This window comes from Taudactylus pleione, unplaced genomic scaffold (genome assembly GCF_031769625.1).
Source record: "Taudactylus pleione unplaced genomic scaffold, aTauple2 ptg000276l, whole genome shotgun sequence".
Lineage (NCBI taxonomy): Eukaryota > Metazoa > Chordata > Amphibia > Anura > Myobatrachidae > Taudactylus > Taudactylus pleione.
Window position 1 is genome coordinate 8,166,814 of NW_028284678.1, and position 27,825 is coordinate 8,194,638.

Sequence of the window (27,825 nt, forward strand, 5' to 3'; positions counted from 1 at the left end):
TTTGACATACAGTATGTATGGATAAACACTTAATTGCAGTCCTTGTGCTGTTTTCACAACTTTCCCTAAGTCAGTGGGAATGGTAACCCATCCATTGGAGAACATGGCATATGAAAATGTGCTTGGAGAAAATTAGTAACTGTCAGTGCAGGTGCAGTGTGACAGTTGATCCTCTGAGTCACTGCTCTTCCGTTGGAGCTCTACCTTTCCCCTACTGGTACATATCAGCCTGTGCCTTCAGATCAGAGCAGTTTTAGGCACTGGAAGACATCCTGAGCGAACTTGTGTAAGCCAAAATTTCAAATGAAGAGACTTCACAGCCTACCTGGTGGGCACCATGTAGACCTGCCAAACTTCAAACATAGACAAAACCTACCACCATGCCAAATTTGGTTGAGCTAGGTACAAAACTCTGGCCATGCATAAAGGACAAACAGACAGGCACACACTTCGCTTATTATATAGATGTAACAGTCCTTGAATTGTAAATGTTTTACATTTTTTACATCTACTATGCTACTGAATGCAAGGTATTGTATTGTTCTCTGCTATCAGCCACGTCACATTCCCAAATTAAGGCCTTAGCTTCAATAACAATAAGGAAGCACAGTCTGGTGTGTATAGTTAAAAAACATCTTACCTCGCTATCAAAGCTTTATGTCAGATATCTTTTATAAATATTATTTAGTGATTCTTCATAGAAATCATCACCTGTTCTTTAATGCTGATAAAGGTTGATATGAATAAATAGGTCAAATAATTTTGGCATGCAGATGGCGTGAGACTCTGAAATATGCGTTGCAGTCTGGTGTCTTGTCCAACTGACTTAAAAGTAAGCGTCACCCACTCACAGTATCTTCTCTGTGAGTGTCTGGATACAGGCAGTGCAAACTGCAGTGACAATTGTCTAATCGCCCTGCAGGGGAGATGTTTTAAACCTTCGAGAGAGATAAAGTGAAGTTGCCCATAGAAACCAGTCAACTTGTAGCTATCACTTATCCAGAACAGTCTATATAATGACAGTTAGCAGGTGATTGGTTGCTATGGGCAGGGGCAGAACTATGGGAGACAATGGAGGCGCCTGCCGCCGGGCTCCAGCTCTGAAGGGGCACCTTCTCCATTGTCCACAACATATTTACCCCACATAGGGCTGTAACTATGTACTTGGAGTGTATCATCACGGCTGACCAATACATGGGACCCCTTCCCGGCACCTGAGAAGCCACCATACACTAGTGTAGAGCTCCATGTCAGACCATCAGCTGCCACCGTCGTCTATCTATAGCCTGTCTGCATGCAAATTGCTACATTACAGTGTCAGCGGCTGTGATGGGGGGCACCAAATTATAACTTGCCTCCGGGCGTCTGGGATGAACTTACGCCACTGGCTATGGGCAACTTCTCCACTTTATCTCTCTACAAGGTTTGATATATTTCCCCTTACCTGTCTAAAATAATCCATTTATATATATATAACATAGGTGACAAAGCAGCACTAAAAAAAACAGCTCCATGACAGCGTTGATATCTACAGCGCACAGGTAATTATGCAGAAAATGTACTGTAACCTATCGCAGCCAATCAGGTGTTTGCTTTCATTTTATAAACCATTCTAGGAAAATTACCCTCTAGAATCTGAATCTCTGTGAAGCTATTTTCCCTGGGCCCTGCGGTTCATCACACAGCAACAGCAGCAAACCAGGGTTATGTGAAGCTGCAGAGGGGTGCGTGGGTTGGAGTGCCAATCAGAAAGCACAATATCCAAGATGGCAGCTTCTGATTTGTTCTCCTGCTCACACCCATACACCTCCCAACTGTCCTACTGTCCTAGGGTCAGCATGCTTGTTCAGACTCACGGACAGGTATGAGGTATATTCCCGCTCACCATGGTGAGCTAAGTGCCATGGGCATCAGACAGAGACAGCTGTAAGAACCAGAGACAGCTGTCTCTGAGCGTGCAACAATTGAAAAGTAGTTTTAAAGGAGGAGAGAGATGTTGAGCATACTTGCCCTAGATCGGCATAGCAGGGGGGCGCGGCGCTAATTGGGGGGTGGATCGGGGGCGTGACTGCAAGATCGCGTCATCTCAGCCACGCCCCCACCACACAATGCCGAGATTACCAGCATTGTGCAGCCGGGGCCATGATGACATGATTCAGCGCAAATTGCGTCATCGGCTCCCCTGGACTGCCCACTTACAAGGGGGAAGTGGATACCGGTTAGGGGGAGCGGATGCCAGCGGGAGGAGGTGCGGGCCAGCCGGGAGACTTACCCAATCTTCCGGGGTGCCGGAACACCCACCCGATTTTCAGGAGGCTCCCGACCATCCTGGGAGAGTAGGCAAGTATGAGGTTGAGGGAGGCCTAGCATTTTGGAGGGCTACTCATGGGCGTTGCAATGGCTTTCACAATGTTACCACAACCCTTAAAGTAATGTAGCCACGCCCCCTGGGAACTTAAAATGTTTACTGGATCTATTAGGTAGTCATGTAGCTTTAAAAGCATGGAGTAGATGTATGTAACCAATCAAAGTCTACCTATCTTATTTATAGAATGTACCAGATAAGTGATAGCTACAATCTGATTGGTTGCTGTGGGCAACACCTCAATTTGCCCTCTTTAGATGCTTTTACATTACAAATGACATTATAACTATTAAAAAAAATCATAAAAACCTTTTAAAAAAAAAAAATCACACCATGTAAAGTATTAAGAAATTTAGGAGTGTGCTACAATATCCTATGGACGCTGTGAACTAGATCCTGTGCCAGGTGGAATAGCGTGTTTAAACATTTCTGAAGAAAAAGTGCAATAATTCTAGAAAGACATAAGAATGCAGATTGTCTGCAAAATTCCTGTTTTATAATCACCCATGATGTTGAAGCACGTCTATCAACAATCTGCTGCTTGGAATCAGCATGGCTGAAGTAAAATGATCAGACGTGTATCAGAAACAGCCTCATCACAGGTGACAGGATTAACATACGTGTATAAACAGCAGTGGCTTTTGCTTGTTTGTATTAATCCCTTCTCTCTACGCCATATGCTTATGTTATTGTCTTTTTTTAGTTTATTATCTTGAGAATTTCAGGAATACTGCAACTTGGCGATAAGGGGGCCTTTGATTTAATTACAAAGACTTCAATATCAGAGTAATTTGTGAGACCGGTATCTTCCCTACGCCTGCGACGGAGAAAATGTGATTTTACGCTGCTTGGTCAGGGACTAATTGTTCCTATAAAAATGCTCCGTACACCATGACAGCTCTAAAGAATATAAACATTATTATTAAGAGCTTTAATGTTATTCCAAGATTTGTCATTTCCTCTCCAAGTATTTATAAACGGTACTGAAATATTTTTTAAGAAGGGAAAAGAGAGGGCTATTTCTATTTTATCCTTAGGAATTGTATTGTCCAGTGTTTTTTGGGGGATTATTGTTTAAAGCCCAAGAGGTTGTAGGGGGGATGAAAATCATAGAATATGCGATACATCCCATACCTTATCGCATACATACCGGTGTTTATTAACACAATAACAGCTGGCCCTTGCGTTGTCAAGACTTTCGGGTTTAGGACCCGGGAGTACTATTGCGAATGCCCAGCCATCAGACTGCGCGTGCACAAGCGGCAGAGGGGTCGAAGAGGGATCCTAACAGTCGCACAAGCCCTAGAAAATTTTGCTTTACTGAAGCTTGATACATACTGTACAGGCACTTTGCAGCCCCATATGTATTAAAGTGGTCCGCTGAGGACCACTTTAATACATATGGGGATTTTGGCAAACCTCTGAGAACTGCAGATTACTGAGGTTTGGCCGCATTTTGTAGCTTAGTACATTCTGCTCTGTAGCTGATAGATATTTGCAAAATTTCTGCAAGGGTTTTTAAAGTACCCCAAGTTTACAACTCTTCTTGCGATCATAAAAAATCCACTCCTTCCCCTTCTTTCCCGATATGTTGGGGTAACAATATTGGATCAAAGCAACAGGTGGACTATGTTCATCTGACCATGTTGGAAAGCTTGCCTCACTTATGGTTTTCATACCAAAAGTTGGTCAACCGAAGGCACAAGAGAGGAGTGATGATTAAAACCTGGTCCACCAAGAGTACATTAGTGCTTGGCTAACCAGACAAAGACCAGAAGAAGATGGACGTTGTGTTGCGATAGAGTAACAGCAGGAGGGCTTATCGCTGGAATCCTTATACAGCTGTAGAAGAGAAAGCAGATATTGCTGCCTACAGATATCAAGCCTGTAAAATAGAAGAATTGGGAACTACCCTAAGGCGGAGATGTATCAATCCTGGACACGTTCCCCATAGCAACCAATCAGCTCCTAGCTATCTTTCATCAAGTGCATACTGTAGAATGATAGCTAGATTGGTTGCTTGGTGGAACTTCTTCTCTTGTCCTCTTTAGAAGGTCTAATACATCTCCCAATAAATATGTTGATGAACCATAGGTTAAGAACCACTGTTTAGATCGGGGGTGATGATTGTTCATCTAGTGGACAAATATTTAGATGACATATGAACTTGAAAGCACCTGTACATGTGTCCTGTACCGCTTAAGTCCCTGGAAATCTTTTATTCAGATTGTTTAGTTTTCCACACGTCTCCATGCATGTCTGGCTGATGGGAATCAGTAGCGATAGGACCCTTTACCTGTGTTATTGTACTTGGTGTTATATAAACTGAATGCTATTGTGTTATACAGGCTGATACTGTTATAGACTGACTACACCTGATGTCAAATGGGTCATGCTAGAAGAGACTGTTGAGCGGCAATAGAAATGTTATGATGTATTCATAGAGTGAGCGACAATTAATAATATTGGAGACCTTTGAGCATCACGTGGGAAGCTACAAACAGGAGGAAATAATGTGTAACACAAGTGGGGATGGGATAAGGGAAAGTGCTGTGGGAAAGACAAGAAAGAGATTGGTAGGAAAATGAAAAGATGTGTCCCTACAAATCAATTGGCTCTTGCCACCATTTAATCATTGCCCTGTGTTTGAGCGCTGAGATTGGAAGTTGTGGTGCCACCAGTTGCAAAAGAATGATCCTTTACAGAAGGGCTGGGGGGCATCTCGGGAAACATCAGGGGGTCTCGGTGCCTCAGACTTCACCAGTTTTGGTGAAAGTGGGAATTCACATTACAGAGCAGAGTACAAGACACGTCACGTCAGTTTTCATACTGATCATGCTCTGGAGCCGATCGGACACAAGTATGTAAAGGCAGGTTCTGCAGAGTTGTGCATACAAATAAACACATCTGTTTTCAGATGTATGTTTTGCTTCTGGGACAAAACTGTGCAAGGGCGCATGGATGTTGATGATGGCGGCTATGAAGCCATTCGTAAGTATATTGGGTGGTGTGACCATAGAGCAAGAGCAGTGCCTTAACTAGGGTTGGACAAGCAGGACCTAGAGGGCGTCATTGTCGCTGTCCCCTGGAGCCCGTATTTTGCATGCAGGGTACCTGGAGCAGCACACTGCAGCCTACACAGCTGCCGCCTGGAGCATCCTGTGGACGTCCCAGAGGTAAGCCACTGCAAGGACACCCCCAGGACCCTAATTAATTACTTTGCATGGACGCCTCTTTTCAGTTGGAGGACAAGGGGGAAAAGTTGCTACAATAAAGGAGACATGTTAGAGGGTATGCTCACAGGAAAAAAACCTGAAGTAGAAATAAATGTTGAAATAAAAATGTAATCCATCAGGCTGTGTTATGGAAACATTAAAAAAAGGAATATACATAAAAATGATAGTAGAAAAGTTTTTTGACCACAACTATGGTCGTTTTAGCTACAAGGAACCGAAACACGTGGTCATTTGAAGAACAGACCAGACCAATATTGTATTTATTTCCATATCTCCCAAAGTGCAGGATGCACTGATTGCATGCATAGCAGCGTTTAGTAACGCCACTTGTATTTACATTTCAGCTCTTCCGACATGAGCTGTCCTTTGCGGTGTGGGCACTTCCAGGTTTATGACTTGGGAGTCCTTCTATGCATGTGCAGCAATCAGCCAGCACATGAGCGAGCCATGGGGAACCCTGGGAGGGATCCTATTGCATCCCTCTCAGGAAAGACTCCGATAAGAAGCCCATAGGCAGGGCCACAACTAAAGGGGAGGGGGGGGCACGTGCTCTGGCCAGCGGATGTGAGGGGGTGCCGAAGACACTGTCGAGACTGGTCATCTGTCAATTCCTTCTTCCCGAGCCCGCCACTATGTCTCAGCCCCCTGCCTTTCCCTGTCCCTGCCTACTTTATTCCATCTGTCCAAGCATTCTGAATTCCATTAGAGTACCGCTCCCTGCCTTCCTCCCGACCACTGTACTTGCGAGCCATGCAAGTGCACAGAGTGCTCCGACCCAGATCAGCCTGTCACTCAGGGCCCGCCACCCTGTACTCAGCACATTAAGCGGCGACAAACACAGACACCGCTCAGCCCTCCCGCTTTTGGCCCTTGTGATTTCCTCTTTGTTCCTCATGGGGTGGAGCTACATGGGGCAGAAGCTTTATGGAACTACAGCACATGGCATGGGATACTGTTGGACACTGGCCGGGCCGTCTTTGTTGTGTGATGAGGACAGCTGTGTAATTTATGTCCCTGGCCGTAAACTATTTCTCAGTCACAGGCAGATGTTTGCCTGTGACTAAAAAGCAGTTTGCTGAATGAACCATCAGCGCTGCAGACCCCAGACTCTCCTTCTTCTCCCCCTGCTTATACAGTCATAGAGGCACACAGACAGAGAATCTTTCCAATTGTGCCTCTGTCCTTATCCCCTAGTGTGCTATTACCCCCTCCCATAGTGTTCCTCTGACCCCTCCTACCAATATGCTGCTGAACCCACCTACCCACTTGTGGTCCTTATCCCCCCTGTGTGCCTTGGACCCCCTCTATAATGTTTCTCTAACCCCTCCTACTAAACTGTGCCACTGACTCTCCTCCCCATGTGTGCTCCTGACCTCACCTACTCATGTGTACCTCTGACCCCAACCTACTTATGTATGCCACTGGCCTCAACCTACCCATGCATGCTCTGGATGCTGCTGCCCATGGTTAAGGAAGAGGGAAGGACTGGGAGCTGTCCTCTGCAGTGCTGCCCAGGTCAGGCAAGTCTTCTGTGGGGGGCTGGGACAACTAATGTGTGTTTTATATTGTTTACTGTGGGGAACATTGCATTTTATTTTTTTACTGTGGGGGACTGTGTGTGTTTTTTCCCTGTGGAGATGTCACCTTACTGTGCTGCTGGGAGGGACACTGTTGTCACCTTACTGTGCTGCTGGGGGGATCTTAATGTCACCTTAATGTCCTACTGGGGGAGACCCTGATGTCATATTACTGTGCTGTTGGGAGGTACTCCGGTGTCACCTTACTGGGGGGGCGCCAAATTACTGCCTTGCCCCAGGTGACATAAATCCTAGTTTCGGCCCTGCTTTTAGCTTCTGTTAGGCAATGCCATCTATAGATATCGGGAACAAGCTCCAGAAAGGGGAAGCAGTTGGGAAGCCGATGGACGGAATCCCGACCACCGGCTTCCCGACTTTCTAATCCCGGCAAGGGCTAAATGATGGGCGTCGAAATCCTGACGCCTGTCATTTTACCTATGCTGGGAGCCAGACACCCGGCTTGCCGATCAAAAGTAAGCCGGGTGCCGGGCACGGACAGCCTCGGGGGGGCAGGGTTACGTTAGGGGGCTCCCGGGGGGGACTTATGGTTAGGCACCCCTTGGGTCAGTTAGGGTTAGGCTAGGGGAAGGGGGGGTTAGGGTTAGGCACCCCCGGGGGGAGGTTAGGGTTAGGTACCCCCTTGGGAGACTTAGGTTTAGGGTTAGGTTTAGGCACTTAGAGGGGGGGTTAGGGTTAGGCACTGAGGGGGAGGTTAGGTTTAGGCACCCTTAAGGGACGGTTAGGGTTAGGGGGGGAGGTTAGGTTAGTTTATACTTACCTTAGTGCAGTTGGGATTTTCACCCATATCGGGCTGCCGCTGTCGGAATTTGAACCGCTGGCCTTACTTGGCCTTTCCCCGGGTGACAAAAATCCTAGTTTCAGCCCTGCCATAGGCTTCTATTAGGCAATGCCATCTATAGAAATCAGGAACAAGCTCCAGAAAGGGGAAGCAGTCGGCTTCCATACTGTCTAATCCCGGCAAGTTTTGCTTTCCAGAGCTTGATGCATAAGGTGATTCCGGCATTTTTCAGTAAAGTGCATCCCGCCCAAAATATTAAACCCTCATTCCGGTTTAATATAGTCCCAGACATCATCGCTGCCTATTTCAGGTTCCAAATATGATTTTTAAAAATTTTTTTTAAAGTGATCCCTATCTTCTTTGTAGCTTATTTTGCAATTCTGTGTTATATCCTAAACCCAATACTTAATGACAAATCTACAAATGTTATCCTACTGTACTTTATGTTGTTCAATACTTATAATAAGTCATTTTCAAAGTGTTTTTTGAACATGTTATAGTATTAATAATTCTACCTCTCCTACTCCGGGTTCAAATGACCGTAAATACAAAAGATCTGAGGAAAAGGGATAGCGGATTTGCACAACATGCTTTATATAATGAAACAGATTGAAGCCAAGAGCAACAAATAGAAATGCATTCATCTTCACAAACAATTGAGATAAGAGAAACATGCATCTGTCTGAGGCTACTCTCCGGGTGATAATGGCGTTATATGGGCCACACATTGATGGTTGCTTTTGAAGACTTCCTACCCTATTAGTTGTTTTGTTTGTTTTTTCTTTTCTTTTTTTTTTTATTCATTTACAGTGACACATACATTAGATAATACACGTATTTATACTTTGAGATGGATCATACAGTCACAGTAACCTCAGGAAATGTCATGATAACTCAATGTTGATGAACCGATAAATAAACATGGCAACAGATCTGTTACTGGATGTTCTATTTAAATCTCATCTGGGGAATTAGGGAAAAAAAAGGCGCGTGGTCAGTACATTAGATCTGTGCGCTATCTGCGCACGTGCCGACCACAGATCGCCTGTATTAAATGTTTTACTGTAAAATCAATGCATATTTGGGGTAAAACAATACATTAGTGTTGGTTGGAATGGTATAATATAGTGATGTGAAAGCGCTCTTATTATAACCTAACACTGAGCTTCGCCAACCCTTTCCTCAAGTTTCCAACAATTAAAACTAGCAGCTCACCCACAGGAGATGATTGATTTGTTCTATCCAACATGTAATCACACTGAGCAACAAACAACATGTCATTAGACTTAAAGAATAACCCCACTCTGAAGATGGGCACACATCATCACACATCATACTTGCCGAATTTCAGGGCAGCCAGGTGGGCATAGTGGGGGGAGGGGGGCATGGCGCGGAATATGTGGCATGGCCTCATCCCCCACTACACAATGCCAAGATTATTGACATTGTGAAGCAAGTACGGGTGTGTGTGTGTGGTGGGGACCAGGGGAAGTAAGGAGAGAGTTGTCTACTTTCTAGCGAGCTTTCTGGGGGAGGTTTTGTTTAGGCACTAGGGTAGGGGGGGTGGTTAGGGTTAGTCACTGTGGAGGGAGGGTTAGGGTAGGGGTTAAATACTTACCTGTCTTCCCTATAGTTCCCTATGGTTGTTGGGATTCTGACCAGTGGCATCTTGACAGATGGGATTTCATGCCTAACCCGATAAAAAGATATGTGCCTGGGGTCTGACATTTTACCATACCTGTAGGACCCCCAAACAAATCTTTGCGCTTGCACTGCCCCACCATGTTTCAAATAGGCACAGTATTGTAAATGCTCCTCTCCTTTAAACTCCTCATTGGAGGGGCACTGCTAGTAACTAAGTACCACGGCCTGACCAGCAGTCAGTGTAAACAGTGCTGGACCCACTGATCAACTGAAAGAACTAGCTATATTACGGTATTGGAAAGCCCCAGATAATATGAATTCTAAGATGTTGGAACCTATTTATCAAATTTATTGACCCTGAAAATCATTGTGTGTCATGCCTATAGTCTCTGTAATGCGGGAGATGTTGCAGATGACCTCATAGTTGTGCTATTTATCACCCTAAAGTTTTTGGTGCTTGTCCCCAATAGCCAATGCCATCTTCACTCCCTATGCTTGATTTTATAGCCGTCACAATTGTCACTGTGCACTTACTTGGTGCAAAAGATGCGTCTAATAACTGGCGTATTCACGACAACTGTGCGTAACCGCAGTGCCACCACCATGCCCTCACTGACCTTCGCCTATGTGAGGGAACGCCCCTTTACAGCCCAGACACGCCCACTCAGTCCCGAGTGGAGATGTGAGTGACATTAGTGTGTACATTCTATTCTGCATCATGCTCTCTGAGGGGTCTATGGGCCTCATTCAGAGGCGGTCGGAGGATGCAAGCAGTCGCTCAGAAACTGGGCGGCCGCTTGCATCCTGACCGCCCGCCTCTGTTGCGGTCGTTAGGCTGTGGGTTAACACGCACAGCTCTAACGACCGCTCCGGTGATGGCCCATCGGGGCTTACGACGAGACCCTAGGGTAGGGTCTCCCTTGTCATAAGCCCTGGAGAGCTTCTGGCTCTGTCTGAGCCGGAAGTTCTCCACTGACATCACTAGTGATGTCAGTGGGGCCTCCCCCAAATGGTATGCGTTCCCATGGGCTGCCACCCCCCCGGCCCGCCTTCCAAATGGGGCGAGCTGTCAATCAACATCGACAGCTCGCCCCCTTTGGATCGAGACCCGCTACGACCGGCGCTGTCGGTCGTAGCGGGTCTCACGCATGCGCACGACGGCGACGGCGCCGTCGTGCGCATGCTCTGTGGGGGGCATCGACCCGGTCCGAGCGCATCGGCACTAACGACCGGGTCTGACTGACCCCCTATGTACTAAGCAGTGTTAGGAGACAGATTGAAAAGTGATAAGAAAGTGATAAGGTGCCAGCCAGTCAGCTCCCAACTGTCATTTTTCAAACACAGCCTGTGAGATGGCAGTTGGGAGCTGATTGGCTGGCACCTTATCACTTTCTTATCACTTTTCACTCTGTCTCTTATCACTGCTTAGTACATAGACCCCTGAGTGTCAGTGATGTCACTGGTTACTTACAAATGAATAAACTGCAGTTTCGTAAAGGTGGACTTATCCCATAACAGGACAGCGGTCAGTGAGTGTAAGCATTAGATGTGCTGTAAATGATTAAGCAAACTTTGAGTAACAAGATTGCCATCCTGGTTTTCTGCCTTAAAATATATGGGAGTTTTATATTAGCGTAGCCAATAAGACAATCAGGAGCTCACACACCGGCCAATCAACTTGAAGACACCGCGCTCAAAATTGAAACTGTAATTGAAATTGATTTCCAGGACAGTGTCTAACATTTCTGTGCATCATGGGCCTCGGAAACCAAACAATAATGTTACTTGGATTGATTTCTGCGGGTGTGATATTGTTATTGCTTGCTTCAGAAATCTTTACTACAACTTCAGAACAGTGAAACAGATACGTTTCCAGCAAATGCTTCACTAGAAAACATGCACCGTTGGCCCTTCAGGCTGTTGTATAAAACGTTTACAAACATAATTTGTAGTCGTGTAGGGCAGAGATGATCAACAGGTGTCCATTAATTCCACAAGGTTCCCTATCACACGTAATACTAGCGAAGAAAATTCAGTCCACACTAGATCAGGGCACCTGTTTGACATCATCACACAGTAGATTAGTCAGACTGTGAACTTAGAGAATCCCTTGGAAGAGGAATAATACTCTAGATGGGAGAGTTGCTATGCGGGATTCGCAAGGCGAACCAATGATGAAGCAACCAATCAGCTTCTACCTATCATTTTATAGATTGTAATTGATATCTGGAAGATGATTGGTTGCTATTGGCAACCCCACCACCCCCAAATTACATTACAAGAATAAGTTTAAGATAGTAGGCAGCGTGCCAGATGATCATGTTAAAGTCCACCCACATATGGTGGTCAATTATCAGGATAGGAACACAGTTTGAAGCAAATGTGGGATCTTGACCTCAGTAAGCTTCATATGTATGAGACCCACAGGCATGTGTCTAATGATGCAACCTGAGACTGAGGGCCTGATTCAGCAGTGCCGATGTTTGGGAATCTGCGCAGGCGCAAGACCCATTCTGCGCATGTGCAGAACGGGTCTGCGAGGCTGCACGCAAACTGGCAGCAGACTGTCAGTGATTGACAGTCTGCCGCCGTTTGTGGGCAGGGAGGGGGACGCGATGCTCTCCATTTCCTGAAACTGAGGCGTGTCACCGTCGTTGCGGGGGAGGAAAGAAGCCAGGAATACTGTCGGCTGATGGAAATTTCCTGCCTCTTCCCTTAAACTGTGGCGGCCAACTGCGGGACCCCATGGGTCACTGCAGCCGGCCGATGATACACAGATTAACCATTGCTTTGCTGGACAATGCAGCTCGGTTAAGTAATGCACAGGAGGCGTGATGCCTGTGTGCAGCTTTGCAATTACGAACCTTACAGAATCAGGCCCTGAGATAGCACATTGGTAGCAAGTTTTGGGGGTCAGAAAGATGACGGTCGAGTAGATGTAACTCACTTGACCATGATTAAAGACATACTTAAAATATGACCTGTTTTGGGTTCTCAAGGACAGGATGGCCAACACACTATATATTCTAAAGGGGGGCATAGTGTTACATGCGGATGTAGCCACACAACATTCAGTGGCCACGTCACCTTGTGGGAGTGGTTACACCTTCCTTGCATTCCCAGGCCTCAATGGAGACTTGAGCCTGGTACTTTGTACCTGATCGCCTCTCTCTTGGCGCTCCTATTTATGGACTGAAAAAGGAACACTCTGGTATTAGAGATGAGATGGGAACGCACACTACGATTGACATCATGTAAACTTAAAGGGTTTTTTTGCAACCTTAAACTGTACAACTGCAGAAAATGAAGGTAGATATGCTGCACCACTCAATCAGGCCCAGTGTGTGCAGGAGAAAGGCGCTTTAAATCTATTGGTGCATTTATACCAGCATTCAACTTTTACTTAACGCTGCTTTCTCTTTTTTTGGACTTCTTACAAACTTTTCACAAGGTGTTCATATCTGCCGTGTATTTCTGTAGCCCTTGGATTTTACACGGTGCAGCTTTACTTTCAACACTGTATACAATTTAATTGACAGATCAGTTATGAGTTGTATTCAAGGTAAATTAAAATAAAGGACTTCCTGGATGATACACTACTTTTGTTGAAGAACAAGATAAGAAACTTTAAAGATAAAGCTATGCATTTAGTAAAAGTTGCCGGCAGATGTGTGCAAATCAATTCATTAAAGCCATCTGGAGGTGGAGAACTCTTAAAAAAATATGGCCCTCATTCAGAGCCGTTCGCTATTTGCGTTCGTTCGTTCAAAAACAAGGGGTGGCTATTCAAATGATCCGTTCGCACATTGCAGTCTGTTCACCCCTCTAAGTCTGAACGAGCGAGCAAAACATACGCTCGTTTATTTGTTTAAAACGCCCCCTGGCCGCTCGCACCATACGTCATGTCCACTATTTATTAGATTAATCGAGTACATCGAACAGGATATGAACTGCTCGCTATTCTTGTGGTTGGTTTTTTCAACCGCTATTTTGCGAGCAGTTCTGAGTTAAAAAAAAACAAGTGACGTGGTCAATGACGCTGCTGTATTAATTATACACTCCCTTAAAACGCCCGTTTTGACCTTTAAGCACGCCTGCGTTCTGATCTCCACTCCCCGTTTTCAAGCACCTTCCCGTTACCACCCACATACGCCTCATTCTGTCACTCAAAATAGCAGGCCCTCGCTATATTGCGTACCAACGATTTTCAGCCGCACTGACTGGTTCGCGCATGCGTACTAAAAACCGTACGCATGCGCAGATGTGCGAACATCGCTAGGAACGAGCGTACTGCCGCTAGCGAGTGGCTCTGAATGAGGGCCTATATTTTCTTTTTTCAATGTCAGGAAATAAAATCTGTTGTTTGATCTGCTACTGAATTCATTACATTATTTTTCTATGTTGTCTTTTTTAGCCACGTCTTTTCTGTATTACTTCAGGCAGAGTTTAATTTTAATGTCCTTGGATATGACTTAAAGTGGCTTATTCACAGATGTGCACTAACTGCATGCAATGCCAATATGCATGCAGTTGGAAGTTTTGCGCATACGTCTGAGTAGCACTGCGCATGCGTCCTGTACCACACGGAGACGTACTGTAGAGAAAATTAGGACGCAAGAGTTGTGGATTTTAATGGGTGTTCCTCTAAGGTAGCAGGGGGCGGCTCAGTAGCGCTGGCTCAGGAAGCCACATGTTCACACTGAGATATTATATCTGCCGTAGGTGCGACTGATGGCACGGCTAAAGTACCACGAGATGGATTAGAATGGTCGCATGGTTAGCGTACAGATGCAAATGCGGCTGCGCCAAAAGAAATAGCCGCTTCTACATCATGCTCTGAATCAGAAACAGACAGCAGAGCAGATATATGTCATAGCCAAGGACAGTGAAAGTAGCTAACTCTGGTTCTGATTCTGGGCCTGATTCAACGCTCGCAAGCTGGTCGATGGTCCCTGACTGCGCATGCGCCACCTCCGGCGTGCGCATGCACGAGACCCGAACTGTGACGACAGCTCCGTCGCACCGGGTCTCGCTACAAGACGGGGCGGCTGTCAATGTTGATTGACAGCTCACCCTGTTTTGTAGGCGGGGAGGGGGGGTGGCTGCACAAACGCAAGCGTTCCCTTAGGAACGCCTGGCATTTGTGGGCAGCCCTACTGACATCACTAGTGATGTCAGTAGTGGACTTACTGCTCTATTAGAGCAGGAAGTCCACTCGGCCTTGCGAGTGCTGAGACCCACAGGGTCTGCTCGGAAGCCCGATGGTCACAATAATCATGACCATCGCCAGGCCACTCACAAAAGCTGTGGGTGGTCAAAAAAAAACAAATCCCCACCCTGATTCAGAGCGAGCGCTCGCAAACAGTGAGCGGCTCTGAATCAGGCCCTCTGTTTAGGGCTACAACCACATTAATAAAACACAGAGAATGGAATACAAGGTCTGCAATCCACTGTAGTACAAGTTGCAAAAGGACATGCACTAATTAACATATTGAAATAATCAGAAGGTGGGCAGACCACATTGTACACTGTAATTACACAATAAAGTGCCAGAAATAGCCATAAACAGGGAATCATTTTGCGAAAGAGACCTTCATAATATGCTTCATGACTGAAGGCCCATAGTTTTTGGACTGAATATCACTTTATAGGCTGGAAAACTGCTTCGTAATGCTTTTTCATTCATGATTCATACAGATCTCAGCTTTAACTGCTGTCTTCCTGCTACTCATTATATAATATGGGATGCATAAAAGACTTTATATGGTATCTGAGGCGCTGGAGTTAGATTAATGGGCTGCTTCTGGGCAACGATACAGGAGGATGTACAAAGCCACTCCAGGTAATGTTTATGTCACATGTAAAAGTCCTATTTGTGCTAGGGCTCCGCATTTTCATGTGTTCAGCTAGTGCATACCTTCAGTGCAATTCACAGTTACCGACTGCTTGCGAGATGTACTTCTCTGACAGATGAAATACAAATATTATTGCTTTAGCACATAGACACCAAGTTCAAAGTAGCCTCAGCTTAGCTGGTAAACAGGAATGGAAAATGTACCTCACGCATTCGCTCCGCGGCGCGTAAACATGCCATTAGAAGACGACATCTGGTTGTTTGAATTCAGCAAGGCTCAAACCAGAGCCCATCCAAACACCGAGATGGTAGTTTGGCGTCTAGTTGCCTAGCAACCCACTTTATACATGCAAAACACATTTGCAAAAGTTGGACAGCTGTTCCCTTTCCTGTTTTTTATTGAACTAAATAAAAAAAAAAAATCTGCTGAGATCATTTTTTGAACGAATATGTGATCTCAACCTCCATGTAGATTTCTTTTTTTATATTTCTTTTGCCATTCAAGGTTAACTAAGGCAAGCCAGCATAGAGTTCACTTTACAAACAAAAGCCTTCAATATGCCGCAGACAGTATTGCTTCGAATTCCGAACGTCTTGCTTCATTTCTCCGACCTTTCACTTGTTTAGGAAGCTGACTTCTCTTGGGGTTACGGAAAATTGGACAAAACATTTCAACATCTGTTTTGAGTTAGTTTACTGCATGGATGGGACCCATCTATTGTATATATAGATAATCAAAACAAATATAGCAATGTATATCTTACAGGCTAGATTTAAATGGTATGTTTGTTTGAAGCAATTACATTTTCGCAGGCTTTAATCTGCAGGAAGTCATTTGCCAAGGATGGAGGAGAGGAGATGTTCAAAGGGTCAGGGGTCAACAGGCTCCTAAAATATGATCTTGCCGATGTCACATGGTTTCATAATGTTATTAAAACATCAGGGGAAGAGGGACATCTGCAGTCTCACGGTGACTTATAAATAGAACAATGATTTAGCTTGGGTCGTAAAATGTCACCTTATCGGGCTGGATCGGCTTGTACACATTGCAAAATGAATACACAAGTGGAAATAAGGAAAAAAAAAACACCCACTAAGAAGAGTATTTGCAAATTTGAAAGCCATGCCATGCCATGCCATGCCATCTGGATGAGTGGTTTCCACAAGGCATTCCAGGGACATTTTTTCCAAACCTCTGATGTGGAAATGAATTTATAAACTTTGTGGCTGGCATGCAACATCTAACATGAAAAGAAGAGATGGGGTGAATATAATCCATTGGAAACACACAGTGCTGTCACACGGCAAGACAAGACTCTGCCCATGGGATGGATTTGCCTGGGTCAACAGTGACCAGCTGAGCCAGGGATTACATTTCGGCTAGTAATTGAGGCTACTTCCTATTACAGCAGTTTGCGTGAAACTACCGGTCCTAAAGAACTTTGTAGCCAATTACGCTTACTCTCTTAAGATGGTATCCGAATGGACGGCCGACAACGTTAAGATGGACAGTCAAGAGGCCAACACCAGAAGGTCGACATGCAATAAGTCGACATGGTCAAAGGGCCGACAGAGAGAAGTGACTGTCTGACAAACGTTGACAGTGCAGAAGGTCGACAGGGTTATAAGGTCAACAGGTTCAAATGGTCGATACATTTTGGGTTTTTTTTCATCAGTTGTAAGGATAGGGTGAGTGTTAGGCACTTAGGGGAGGGTAAGGGTTAGGCTGCCGGAAAGGGCAGTTAGGGTTAGGCACTTATGGTTAGGCTAGGGTTTGGTTTAGGAACTAGGGGATGGTTAGGGTTAGGCACCAGGGGGAGGGTTAGTGTTAGGCACTAGGGGAAGGGTTAGGATTAGTGTTACATTAAGGAAAAAATGCGTCAACCATTTGTGGGTCGACCATTTGAACATGACTACCTTTTTACCCTGTCGACCATTTGTCAGTCAGCCTTTTGACCATGTGGACCATCTGATGTCGACCTACTGACTGTCGATGTTAGCATTGTCAATTATACCTTACCCATAAAAACAACTTGTTAAAAAAATACAGGTGCTGCAGTGGCTGGGTTTTGGAGATACAATTGGATTATTGGATACCTACATACATGTCTAAGTTTATGCAATGGAAACAATTGGTCTCCTGTTCTCTACATGCTAAAACAGGGTCATTGCCAGGTGTATTATATACTGTGCCATAGCACAGTGGCCATGATGGGGGCCTATTGTAAACTATGGTGCTTTTATCTTGGAGTGTTCCTCTTGCTCACTTGGATTTCCTACAGGTGCTCTGGCTTTTACAATATGGTCAGGAGCACAAGGTGGATTTGGAACACACAACAATTTTCAACAATACACAACATTCTGAAACCACGATACGCCCATAATGGTAACGTGAACGAGGAATGATGTTCCCCTGTCACACTAAGAGATTCCATTGTCAAAACATTCTGACAATGAAATTACTCTGTTATAGCAGGGGAACAGCTTTCCCCATTCATTTTAATTTTACGCTGGCTGAGCGTATAATGGCTTCAGAATGCAGCAGTTTCCTGGTTTTAATATCACAGTGTTCCAAACCTTCCATGTGACCTGACCTAAGCCTACACATATAGTGATAGGTTAATTGGTTTCTAATGGCAAGGACCCAGTTGTATGTTTTTGTGTCTCTGATAAGGCAATAAGATAACAAACTCCACTGTGACAGGGATCAATATATATATGAATATAATAAATCCTCTTATGTCACAGTGCTGCAGAACCTGCTATACTATATGTATGAAATGGATCATATTACACGTTCGGCTTGTCCAAGAGGAGTTATGGAGTTGAATATGAATCATCATGAAGAGTGAGATTTTGGCACTTGAATTCGCCTGGTATAAAATGTGTTAAGCTTACCATTTGCATTAAGTGAAATAAATCATGTTTCTATTCCAGATTATGATAAGACTTTTTTCTCTGAACTCTAATACCTCTGCGGGTAAAATTCTAATTCATGTCTTACCCACGAACCACAGGAGTAGCATTCTCCACGCCTTTCCTCAAGGCTTTGGGCGCCCTCTGAAATATAAAGCAGCCGTCCAAGATACAAGACAGCCAGCTGTAGAAATTCTCCAGGGCCTTGTTTAAACTTTCAGCTGCAAAACTGACATTTGCAATCTCCTCCACCCAACCTGTGCAGCTTCGTTATAAAATGCTCAGTGTGACCCCAGGCACAATGGGCATTTGCCAAAAATAAGCAGAAGACTGGATTTTTTTTTCTTTAACATTTCTACCTAATGTGTGTGTATATATATTTATTTATGTTTTCTTTAATGTAACCAAGTATTGAAAATACATTATTTTGAATCAATTAGTGCCTTAGCTAGACTAACATTATTTTTTCCGTTTTCAGGTGTAAGCCAGTGATGTCATTGCCAAGGCATCCGTGTTTCCAGGCTCTGGATGAAAACATGCTTGGCACATCAACTTACGTCATTAAACTTTTTATTTTTTTTTTAAAACCAATAAACAGTATATGACAAGTGTGTTATTTTTTTCTTTCTTTCATGAAATAGTAATGATATGCTGTATATGTAACAGCTGTAACGTTCTGAAATGTGCTATTTATCAACTGGCTGAGCCAGCCTAGACTATTTTGAATTAAATAACTCATGAGAGAATAACAAACTGAAAACTGACACTTATTTCTTTGAGGGATAGATGGATAGTGAAGATAAGGTTGCAGAAATCCTCACATACTCTGAGAGGACGAAAGCAGCTGCCGCAGGCATTCGGTGTGGAAGGAATGTGTTTGTTTATTCCAATTGCTCACGGTGTCAGTGAATATCACAGTAATATTAAAGCAGAGTGTACCTCTCTCTGATTGTACTTTCAATAAGTAATGAATGACTGTATATTGGAAAACTCAGGTATGTTATGAGGCGTACACTGTGTTTATTCAGAAAAGGAACTGAGAACTCAAAAGCACCTGCTAATTGAAAGGCTGGGAGACATAGGGGCATAGGAGTCAGATCTGTGACATTGCAGGACACCCAATTAGCTCAGTTATTAGCTCACATATAAACACGCACTACCCCCACTGCCATTTGCATTGGAGAATACTTTCCAACAGTTTGTTCAACTTAACTAGGATTTAATACAGTCATCTCATATGCACTCAGTCATCTCATATGAGAAGCACAGGCTAGGCAACCAGTGGCTCTGCAGCTGCTGTTGAACCAGATGTCTCAGCATGCCCTGCTAAAAGACTGCTGGCCGACTCTGAAATAACACATAAGTATACCATTGAGCACAAAGGTAGACTAGCTGTGGTGATGCAGAACTACAAGCACCATTATGACATGACTCTGATCTTCAAGGAGTGCTGGGACTTGTAGTTGCACAACTGGTGAAGATGGAGGCTGTCTGCTGCAAGGCAAGATTAGGAGACAGCTTCACTTAGCATTTGTATAGGGGAATCTGATTACACCTGGCTAGGATATCTATCTATCTATCTATCTATCTATCTATCTATCTATCTATCTATCTATCTATCTATCTATCTATCTATCTATCTATATCTTCCTCCCCCCTCTACATGGCTACATTGGCTCATTGCCTTACCTCTCTGGTGAAGAGGATGGCCGCATCATAGTGCTGATCGTGCTCGTCATCCAGCTGGTTGTGCTGATGTTGCCACTTGCAGAAGTTCTTGAGTGTAGTGGCCGCGTTCTTGCTCACCTCCGGCCCCTTCTCCTTGTCTGTGACCATCACCACCTTCACCACTGCCAAGCGGATGTGGTTCTCAATGCTTGGATGACTGTAGAGCCGGGAAGCGATGGAAGCCAAGGTCAACAGATAGTGGTGGAGGTCCTTCCCATACTTCTTGGACATTGACTCATCGGCCACCAGGAGCAGCTCCACATGCCTGGACTTAGAGATGGACCTCCTCTGGCGTGTTTTCAGTGTGGTCCCCTGGGACAAGGTATCCTTGAGATGGGGGTCAGCAGGGTGTGTCTGGTTGGGTCTCGGCTGGCTCCAGTGGTGTTCCCTGTGATGCTTCCCGAGACCTCGGCCATGCTTGTGGACATGGTTGGCAGAGCCACGCGTCTCGCAGCTAGCTCCGCTGGGCACAGTCTCAAAACTGAAGCGATCCTTGATGAACACATGGAGCACTCTCTCTGACCCGTCACTGTACACCTGCCCAAGCCCTGCCTTGCCTTTAATTAGAGGCTTAATAGTATAATGAGCATGCTTGACTGCAAAATAGCCATCCAGACCCCCACACAGGCTGAAGACCGCCAGGGACTGTGGGCTGGAGTCCACCGTCCCTCTGTAAAAGCAGTGTTTGTGGAAACGATGCTGAGGCTGCACGCGTCCCAGGTACTTGGTGCTGAAGTGGGGGGAGAGCAGGAGTTCGTCCCTCTCCAAGTCCAAAATAAACTTCTTGCCATCTGCATAGAGGATATAGCCCACTTTCCCCCCTCCAGCATAGATCTGGTCGATATTCTGGACTATCCCACTCCTCCTCTGGTGCTGGGATGAAGGGTGATGTTTAGAAGGAGCAGGTTGCTCTCCCAGCCTGGAGTCTGCAGTCCTATTAGAAACAGCAGCAGCAGCAAAGTGCAACTCGACAGCCAGAAGCACCAGCAGGACCAGCCTCATTGTTCCCCTGGAAACTGGAGAGGGAGAGGAAAATAATACAAAACTAGTCTGGGATGAATCAGCCAGGAATAAACTGTCAACAGAAGCTAAGAGACCGGTGTGAACTTTTCTTTAAAACAGCAGCTTGCAGTAGGTGGCTCATTCCATCCAAGGATCCTCTTAGCAGCTAACAATATACGCTGGATGCAAAAAAAAAAATACATATATAGACAAAGCTCTGTGATCACACAGCTGTTATTATCTGTATTGCAGTATGTATTAACTCCTTGCGCTCAGTGACTGGCTTCTTTGTTGAGGATGGAGCACAAGAGGATGCGCCGGAGCGCAGGAGTCTTCCACAGTCTGCGTCAGGGCGCAGGAGTCATCCACCGGCTGCGCTAGTTTCCCAGCCTGGTGTGGATGCGGACGCGCAGAGAAGGGAGAGAGAGATGTGAGGATGAGGAGGTGGAACAATGAATTTATACTGGAATGCTTTTTAAATGTGAGTCGTCACTGCAGGCTGCCTCTTAAAGGGAGAGCTTGGAGAGCACCACTCCCACACTCCTCTTCAATAATCACACGCAGGGAAAGTGTTACTGAGTGTGTATGTTTGGAAGGGAAAAGATTTCCTCTCATTCTACTGTTGTCAGATCTGCATGCTATTTCACAACTGTCTTAACAGCTGACCTTACATCATACAAAACGTTTTATAGGGTTTTAATGTCTTGTCCTGGAAACAGGGACAATGCTGGGTGATGTTTACAGGGTACATGAACTTTTCTTTAAAAAAAAAATAATATATATATATATATATATATTCATATCATAAAATTTAATTTGGGGTTTGTGTAAATGATGCAACAATAATAATGTGACTATGCCTAATTCTGCCAGGGACAGACAGATTTCACATAGCACCAGTAAGTTTTGTGAAATGTATCAGGAATTTCCCATTCACTTGCTTGCAGTGTGGCTCATTAAATGCTCAGGGTGGTGTATATTTTGGCTGAGGATACCAGCCTCCTGTGCCTGCCTATTGCAATACAAGCTGTCAGGTGATAGATAGTGTGTCACTTAATTGTTATTATTGATGGGAAATGTTTACTTAAAAGGGTCTGGGTGACTTGGCGAGCTGTGCCAGTGGCATCCTGTAATGCTTTTTATTGCAGCTGAATAAACACAACCCAGCTATTTGTCTTGTTAAGCCTTCATCTGTCTTTCATCTTTAAGAGCTGATTATATAACCTTAAGGTAGGTCACACAGGAATGGATAAAGCAGGAAAGGGGCTATGATAGATTAATGACATTTCTTTGAGTCCATTCTATGTGGCTGTATTGTGCTGGGATGAGATTGCATATGACAAGTGGATTAGCAGTTCTGATTACAGTCAGCCCTTCAGGTTCTCCATTTCCTAATTCTAATAATTAAATACCCCGCAGAGATTAATTTGATTTCACCAAATTCCACCAAAATGGGATTCACCTTTCAATTCAGTCAGGACAATTACTGAGGTTGCAGAGACTGAGTTAGATGTTGAGATGATTAGAAAATGTGCATGAGATGTACAGAAGAGGATGGAAAACAGATGTAAGAAGGAATTATTGTATGATAGTATAATGTAGCTTCTCCTTTTGTGTACATGAACAGGCATAGAAAAAAACTTCTGTTTAACCCTTCCCCCTTCATAAAAAGTAGACTGTTAACTCAATGTAGAAAATTGAATGGCACATAGAGGGTTAAAAGGTTAAAAAAAAGTTTTATCCCGTCATTGTGATGAGCTCTACAGTGAAGGGCACTAAACGCCATCTCCAGACCCCAAGGCGGAATGTTGAAGGGCCTGGCAGCGCTGGTCAACTTTCTGAGCCCCCCTCCCCGCTGTGCTCTTAAGGCCCCCATACATCAGCAATTGATTGCAGCAATTGTGCCATTTGCAATCTATTGTGTATAAACATGTTTCCCTTTTTCAATCGATTGCAGAATTGCCACAATCGATTGAAAAAGGGAAAGATTTTTATACACAATCGATTGCAAATTGCACGATTGCTGCAATCAATGATGTATGGGGGCCTTTATTGTGCTAGGAATTGTGCATTAAAGCGCCATGTGGTTTGCAGAACTACAAGTCCCAGCATGCACTTGCAGGCAGCCACTGTAAATGCAGGCTTGCACTTGCGTTAGCATGCAAATAGCCACCGGTACATACTTGCAAGTTTGGTACCAGAACTGAATTAAATGATCATTTATCACAAAAAAAATGCATCTAAACATTTGCCATAATCCAAAGAGAACAGTGGGAAGCATATTATTTATTTTATTTATTTATTACCAGTTATGTATATAGCGCACACATATTCCGCAGTGCTTTACAGAGAAGATTTGACCATTCACATCAGTTCCTGCCCCAGTGAAGCTTACACTCTATGGGCCTGATTCAGAGCTGAACGCTCTGACCAGAGCGCTCGCTCTGAATCAGGGCCCTCCTCCATGAAAATGGAGCGTCCTCCTGGCCGCTCATATAGCTGTGGGTGACCACCCACAGCATATGCGAGCGGCCAAAAAGATGGTCGCGATGGTCTTGACCATCGCGACCATCGGCCTTGGGACGGAGACCCTGCGGTAGGGTCTCCCTGCCACAAGCCCTGGAGTGATTTTGGCTCTATCAGAGCCAAAATCACTCCCACTGACATCACTAGTTATGTCAGTGGGGCCGGACCCAGACGGTAGGCGTTCCCATGGGAACGCCTCCGTCTGGCAGGCACGCCCACCAAAGGGGGCGTGCTGTCAATCAACATCGACAGCACGCCCCCTTTGGTGCGAGACCTGGAGCGATGGAAAGCCCGTCGCTCCCCGGGTCTCGCGCATGCGCACGACGGAGCTCCCTCCGTCGTGCGCATGCGCAGTGGGGAACATCGACCCGCTTGCGAGCGTACTGATGCTCGCGAGCGGGTCTGAATGACCCCCTATATTCCCTATCACATGAACACACACACACTAGGTTTGATTTTGTTGGGAGCCATCTTTCATTTTTTTAACATTCAGCTGTATTTTGCCATGCGGCTTGGCAAGAGCTGTTTGGTAAAATTGATTTTTTTTTTTTAATCTCAACAAGATCTCCGGGGCGCCAGTTGCCGTTCAGGACCATTTGAAGTGTGGGGTTTTTCCTTCAGTGACTTGCATGGCGTGTCAAACTATCCATTAGTAAATACCAGCCACCCATCCTCATGTTGGTGAACAGCCAGACTCCAATGTCAGCGATGCCTGCCATTTGGTAGATATGTAACTCTTGCAAATCGGACCACTGGCACGAGCTGCTGACACTGAACTGGATGAATAAATTAATTTAATGCTGTGGGGTGTGCGGGTTCTAATTGGCAAAAGTTCTAGGTGTTGGGCTCTTGCCATTCTGCTAGCTAAAGGTATGAAGGGTTCATCATTAAATACTCTATTAAATAAATGTCTGTGTGGTGCAATAAAATGTAACAGTGGCACTTGTTGAGTGAGTTTGTCTTCTTCTTTGGAAGATAAGATAAGATATTGTTAAAGGTATCTGTTTGATCATTTGGCCACTAGGGGAACTATTGCGTTATATTCTCCAGCTGATATTTAAAGCTACCTAATCCTTGTAGCATGAACAAAATCCCCTGACTTGCTCAGTTCTTCATGGAAATGGGTTGGAGAGAAAGGGAGCTCTGTTTCCCCACTGTTCAGCCATGCACTTATCACTGTTATAGAGAGTTATCATGGAGCAGTGGTAGCGATTAGCATTCTGACCGGGTCAATTAGCATAGCAAACAACCTGATTAGCCGTCTGATTTCCTGAGCCACAGTACTGTACCTCTCCTGACAGTATATGGGAGATAGTAGGGAGGTTTTTGTTTGCTACAGGTTATTGAAAGCCGGTCTGTCACAGAGGTCACCTTTTGTTGCCATTCTACACACATTAAAATAGTAGTATGTACTAAGCCAGTGGTTCTCAAACTCGGTCCTCAGGGCCCCACACAGGTAACGTTTTCCAGGTCACCCAGCAGATGCACAGGTCCATTCATTACTGGCTGACACATTTTAAAAGATTCACAGGAGGAGCTAATTATTTCACTTGCGATTCTGTGAGGAGACCTGGAAAACATGCACTGTGTGGGGTCCTGAGGACAGAGTTTGAATACCTGTGCACTAAGCCTTGATGAAAGATGAAGTGGACGGAGATAAAGTGCTAACCAGTCAGCTCCTAACTGTCATTTTACTGACTGTTTGAAAAATGACAGGAGCTGATTGGTCGGTACTTTATCTCTGTCCACTTTATCTCTCTCCAAGGCTTAGTACATACACGCCTAAATATATGTATCTTGATTTACTTTCTGCTAAATTATACAATTTACGATATGTGGGCTACATAAAGGGCAGACTAGATGGGCCAAGTGGTTCTTATCTGCCATCAAATTCTAAGTTTCTATGTTACATGTGTGTCATATTTAGATTAGGGATGTGCGCCGACTCCTGTGCTTTGGTTTTGGTTTTGGATCTGTATCTCCTTCAAGGTTTTGGATCTGGATTTGGTTTTGCAAACCACCCTCAAGTGTTTTGGGGGTTTTTTTGGATCTGGATTTTATTTAAATGAAAAATAGATAAAAAGTTTTAAAAACAGCTAAAATAATGTAATTTATGCAATCCAAAACCCAAAATTCGGATTTAAAATCCGAATTCCGAACCGCGAAAAGATCAGAACCGCGACTCGGATTTACCCGGATTCACGAAATTCAGGTGGATTCGGATTTCTGGAGAACCGAACCTCTCTAATTTAGATTAGCATTTTTTAAGCTACAAAATACAGTATGTCAATGCATGGTTATATAGACCCTTCATAAAATCTTTATTGACTTGCCCTATTTTAGGAATGGCCGTCGGCCATCGTCCATAGATGAGTAGCAACCCTTGATGGTTTGACGCTAATATTAGAAGGTTTTACCATTGATAGGAAATCACCAATGGTGTACATTGTTGGCAGAGGCCCAATGGTGGATACGAGGACATAGTCCCGATGATGGCAGAACTGTCGATACACAACCATACCCTATTTGCTGCAATACAGTGCAATAAAATGAATTACATCTCCTACAGTCTCTGTCTATCGGAACAGTGGGCCTGATTCAGAGCCAGACGCTCTGACCAGAGCGCTCGCTCTAATCAGTGCCCTCCTACCTAAAAATTGATTGGCCTCCTGACCGCTCGCATAGCTGTGGGTGACCACCCACAGCATATGCGAGCAGCCAAAAAGATGGTCGCGATGGTCAAGACCATCGCGACCATTGGGCTTGCGACGAGACCCTGCGGTAGGGTCTCGGTGACCGCAAGCCCTGGAGTGATTTTGGCTCTATCAGAGCCAAAATCACTCCCACTGACATCACTAGTAATGTCAGTGGGGCTGGACCCAGATGGTAGGCGTTCCCATGGGAACGCCTTCGTCTGGCAACCACGCCCCCTGGCACGCCCACCAAAGGGGGCGCGCTGTCAGTCACCATCGACAGCACGTCCCCTTTGATGCGAGACCCGGAGCGACAGCTTGGCTGTCGCTGTCCGGGTCTCGCGCATGCACACGACGGAGCTCCCTCCGTCGTGCACATGCGCATTGGGGTAACATCGACCCGCTTGCGAGCGTGCTGCGCTCGCGAGGGGTTCTGAATGACCCCCAGTGCACAGAACAAGTGATAGAATTCAGCAATCTGATTAATGGATTTTTCCAACCATTCACCTATCAGAATGTGGAAACCTCCAACTACTCTGATTGGTGAATTGCCGGTGCACTCCACAAATCAGTGGATGAAATCAACTATCTCTGCTCCACATATCTATAGTATGTAAAGTGTGGTGCAGGAAGCTGGCTGGCCCCAAAATATTAGGATTGAACCAGCCTAGGAGGTTGATACAATCCTGCATCTTGCCCCCCTTTGTCTTAATAAGACACCCAGATTGAAGAATGTGGATACTGGACACCATCCATCCATATTGGCTCCAGTCAGAAAAGGGCTAACATGTGTCACATGAATACTCCTTTTATCCCCTTGAAATTAGAGGAGGCGTCTTCCCAAAACACATACATTAATACCCTACTTTTATTAGCAATAGGGGGCAGTATTGCCTCAATCATAAATAATGCTTACTGAAATATGCCAAGGCCATAGTGTCTTGTGACTCACCTTATTGCCATTTTTACCCCCAATAACAACCTATCTGTGCATGTAACTAACTGCTCTACACAGATTTGAAAGACAACATTTTAGAGCAGGAGAGCCTAACAACAAAACCATCTGCACAGCTTACGTACATCAGCAGATGAATGTGGACAAGGTTCATGAAAAAACTGCCATTAACTCTACTGGTTACAGGTAGTATCTCAGATATGTAGTAAGTATCTCAGGTGAGTATGTGTATCTCAGATGTGTAGTGAGTATCTCAGTTGTGAAGTGAGTATCTCAGGTGAGTATTTGTATCTCAGATGTGAAGTGAGTATCTCAGATGTGTAGTAATTATCTAAGATGTGTACTGAGTATCTCAGGTGAGTATTTGTATCTCAGATGTGAAGTGAGTATCTCAGATGTGAAGCGAGTATCTCAGATGTGAAGTGAGAATCAGATGTGAAGTGAGTATCTCAGATGTGAAGTGAGAATCTCAGATGTGTAGTGAGTATCTCAGATGTGAAGTGAGTATCTCAGATGTGTAGTGAGTATCT

The 27,825-nt window shown here is 44.9% G+C and overlaps 1 protein-coding gene across 2 annotated transcripts in view; it reads right to left on the bottom strand.

The window, feature by feature from the left end:
• Window positions 1–21,530, bottom strand: part of ADAMTS5 (ADAM metallopeptidase with thrombospondin type 1 motif 5) — a 99,896-nt gene extending 78,366 nt beyond the window's left edge. For both annotated transcript variants that reach the window (XM_088481639.1, XM_088481640.1), the window contains exon 1: window positions 20,081–21,530. In XM_088481639.1, the coding sequence (XP_088337765.1) occupies window positions 20,081–21,121 (1,041 nt within the window). In that variant the 5' untranslated portion in view covers window positions 21,122–21,530. The remainder of the gene's footprint in view (window positions 1–20,080) is intronic.
• Window positions 21,531–27,825: the final 6,295 nt, after the last annotated feature.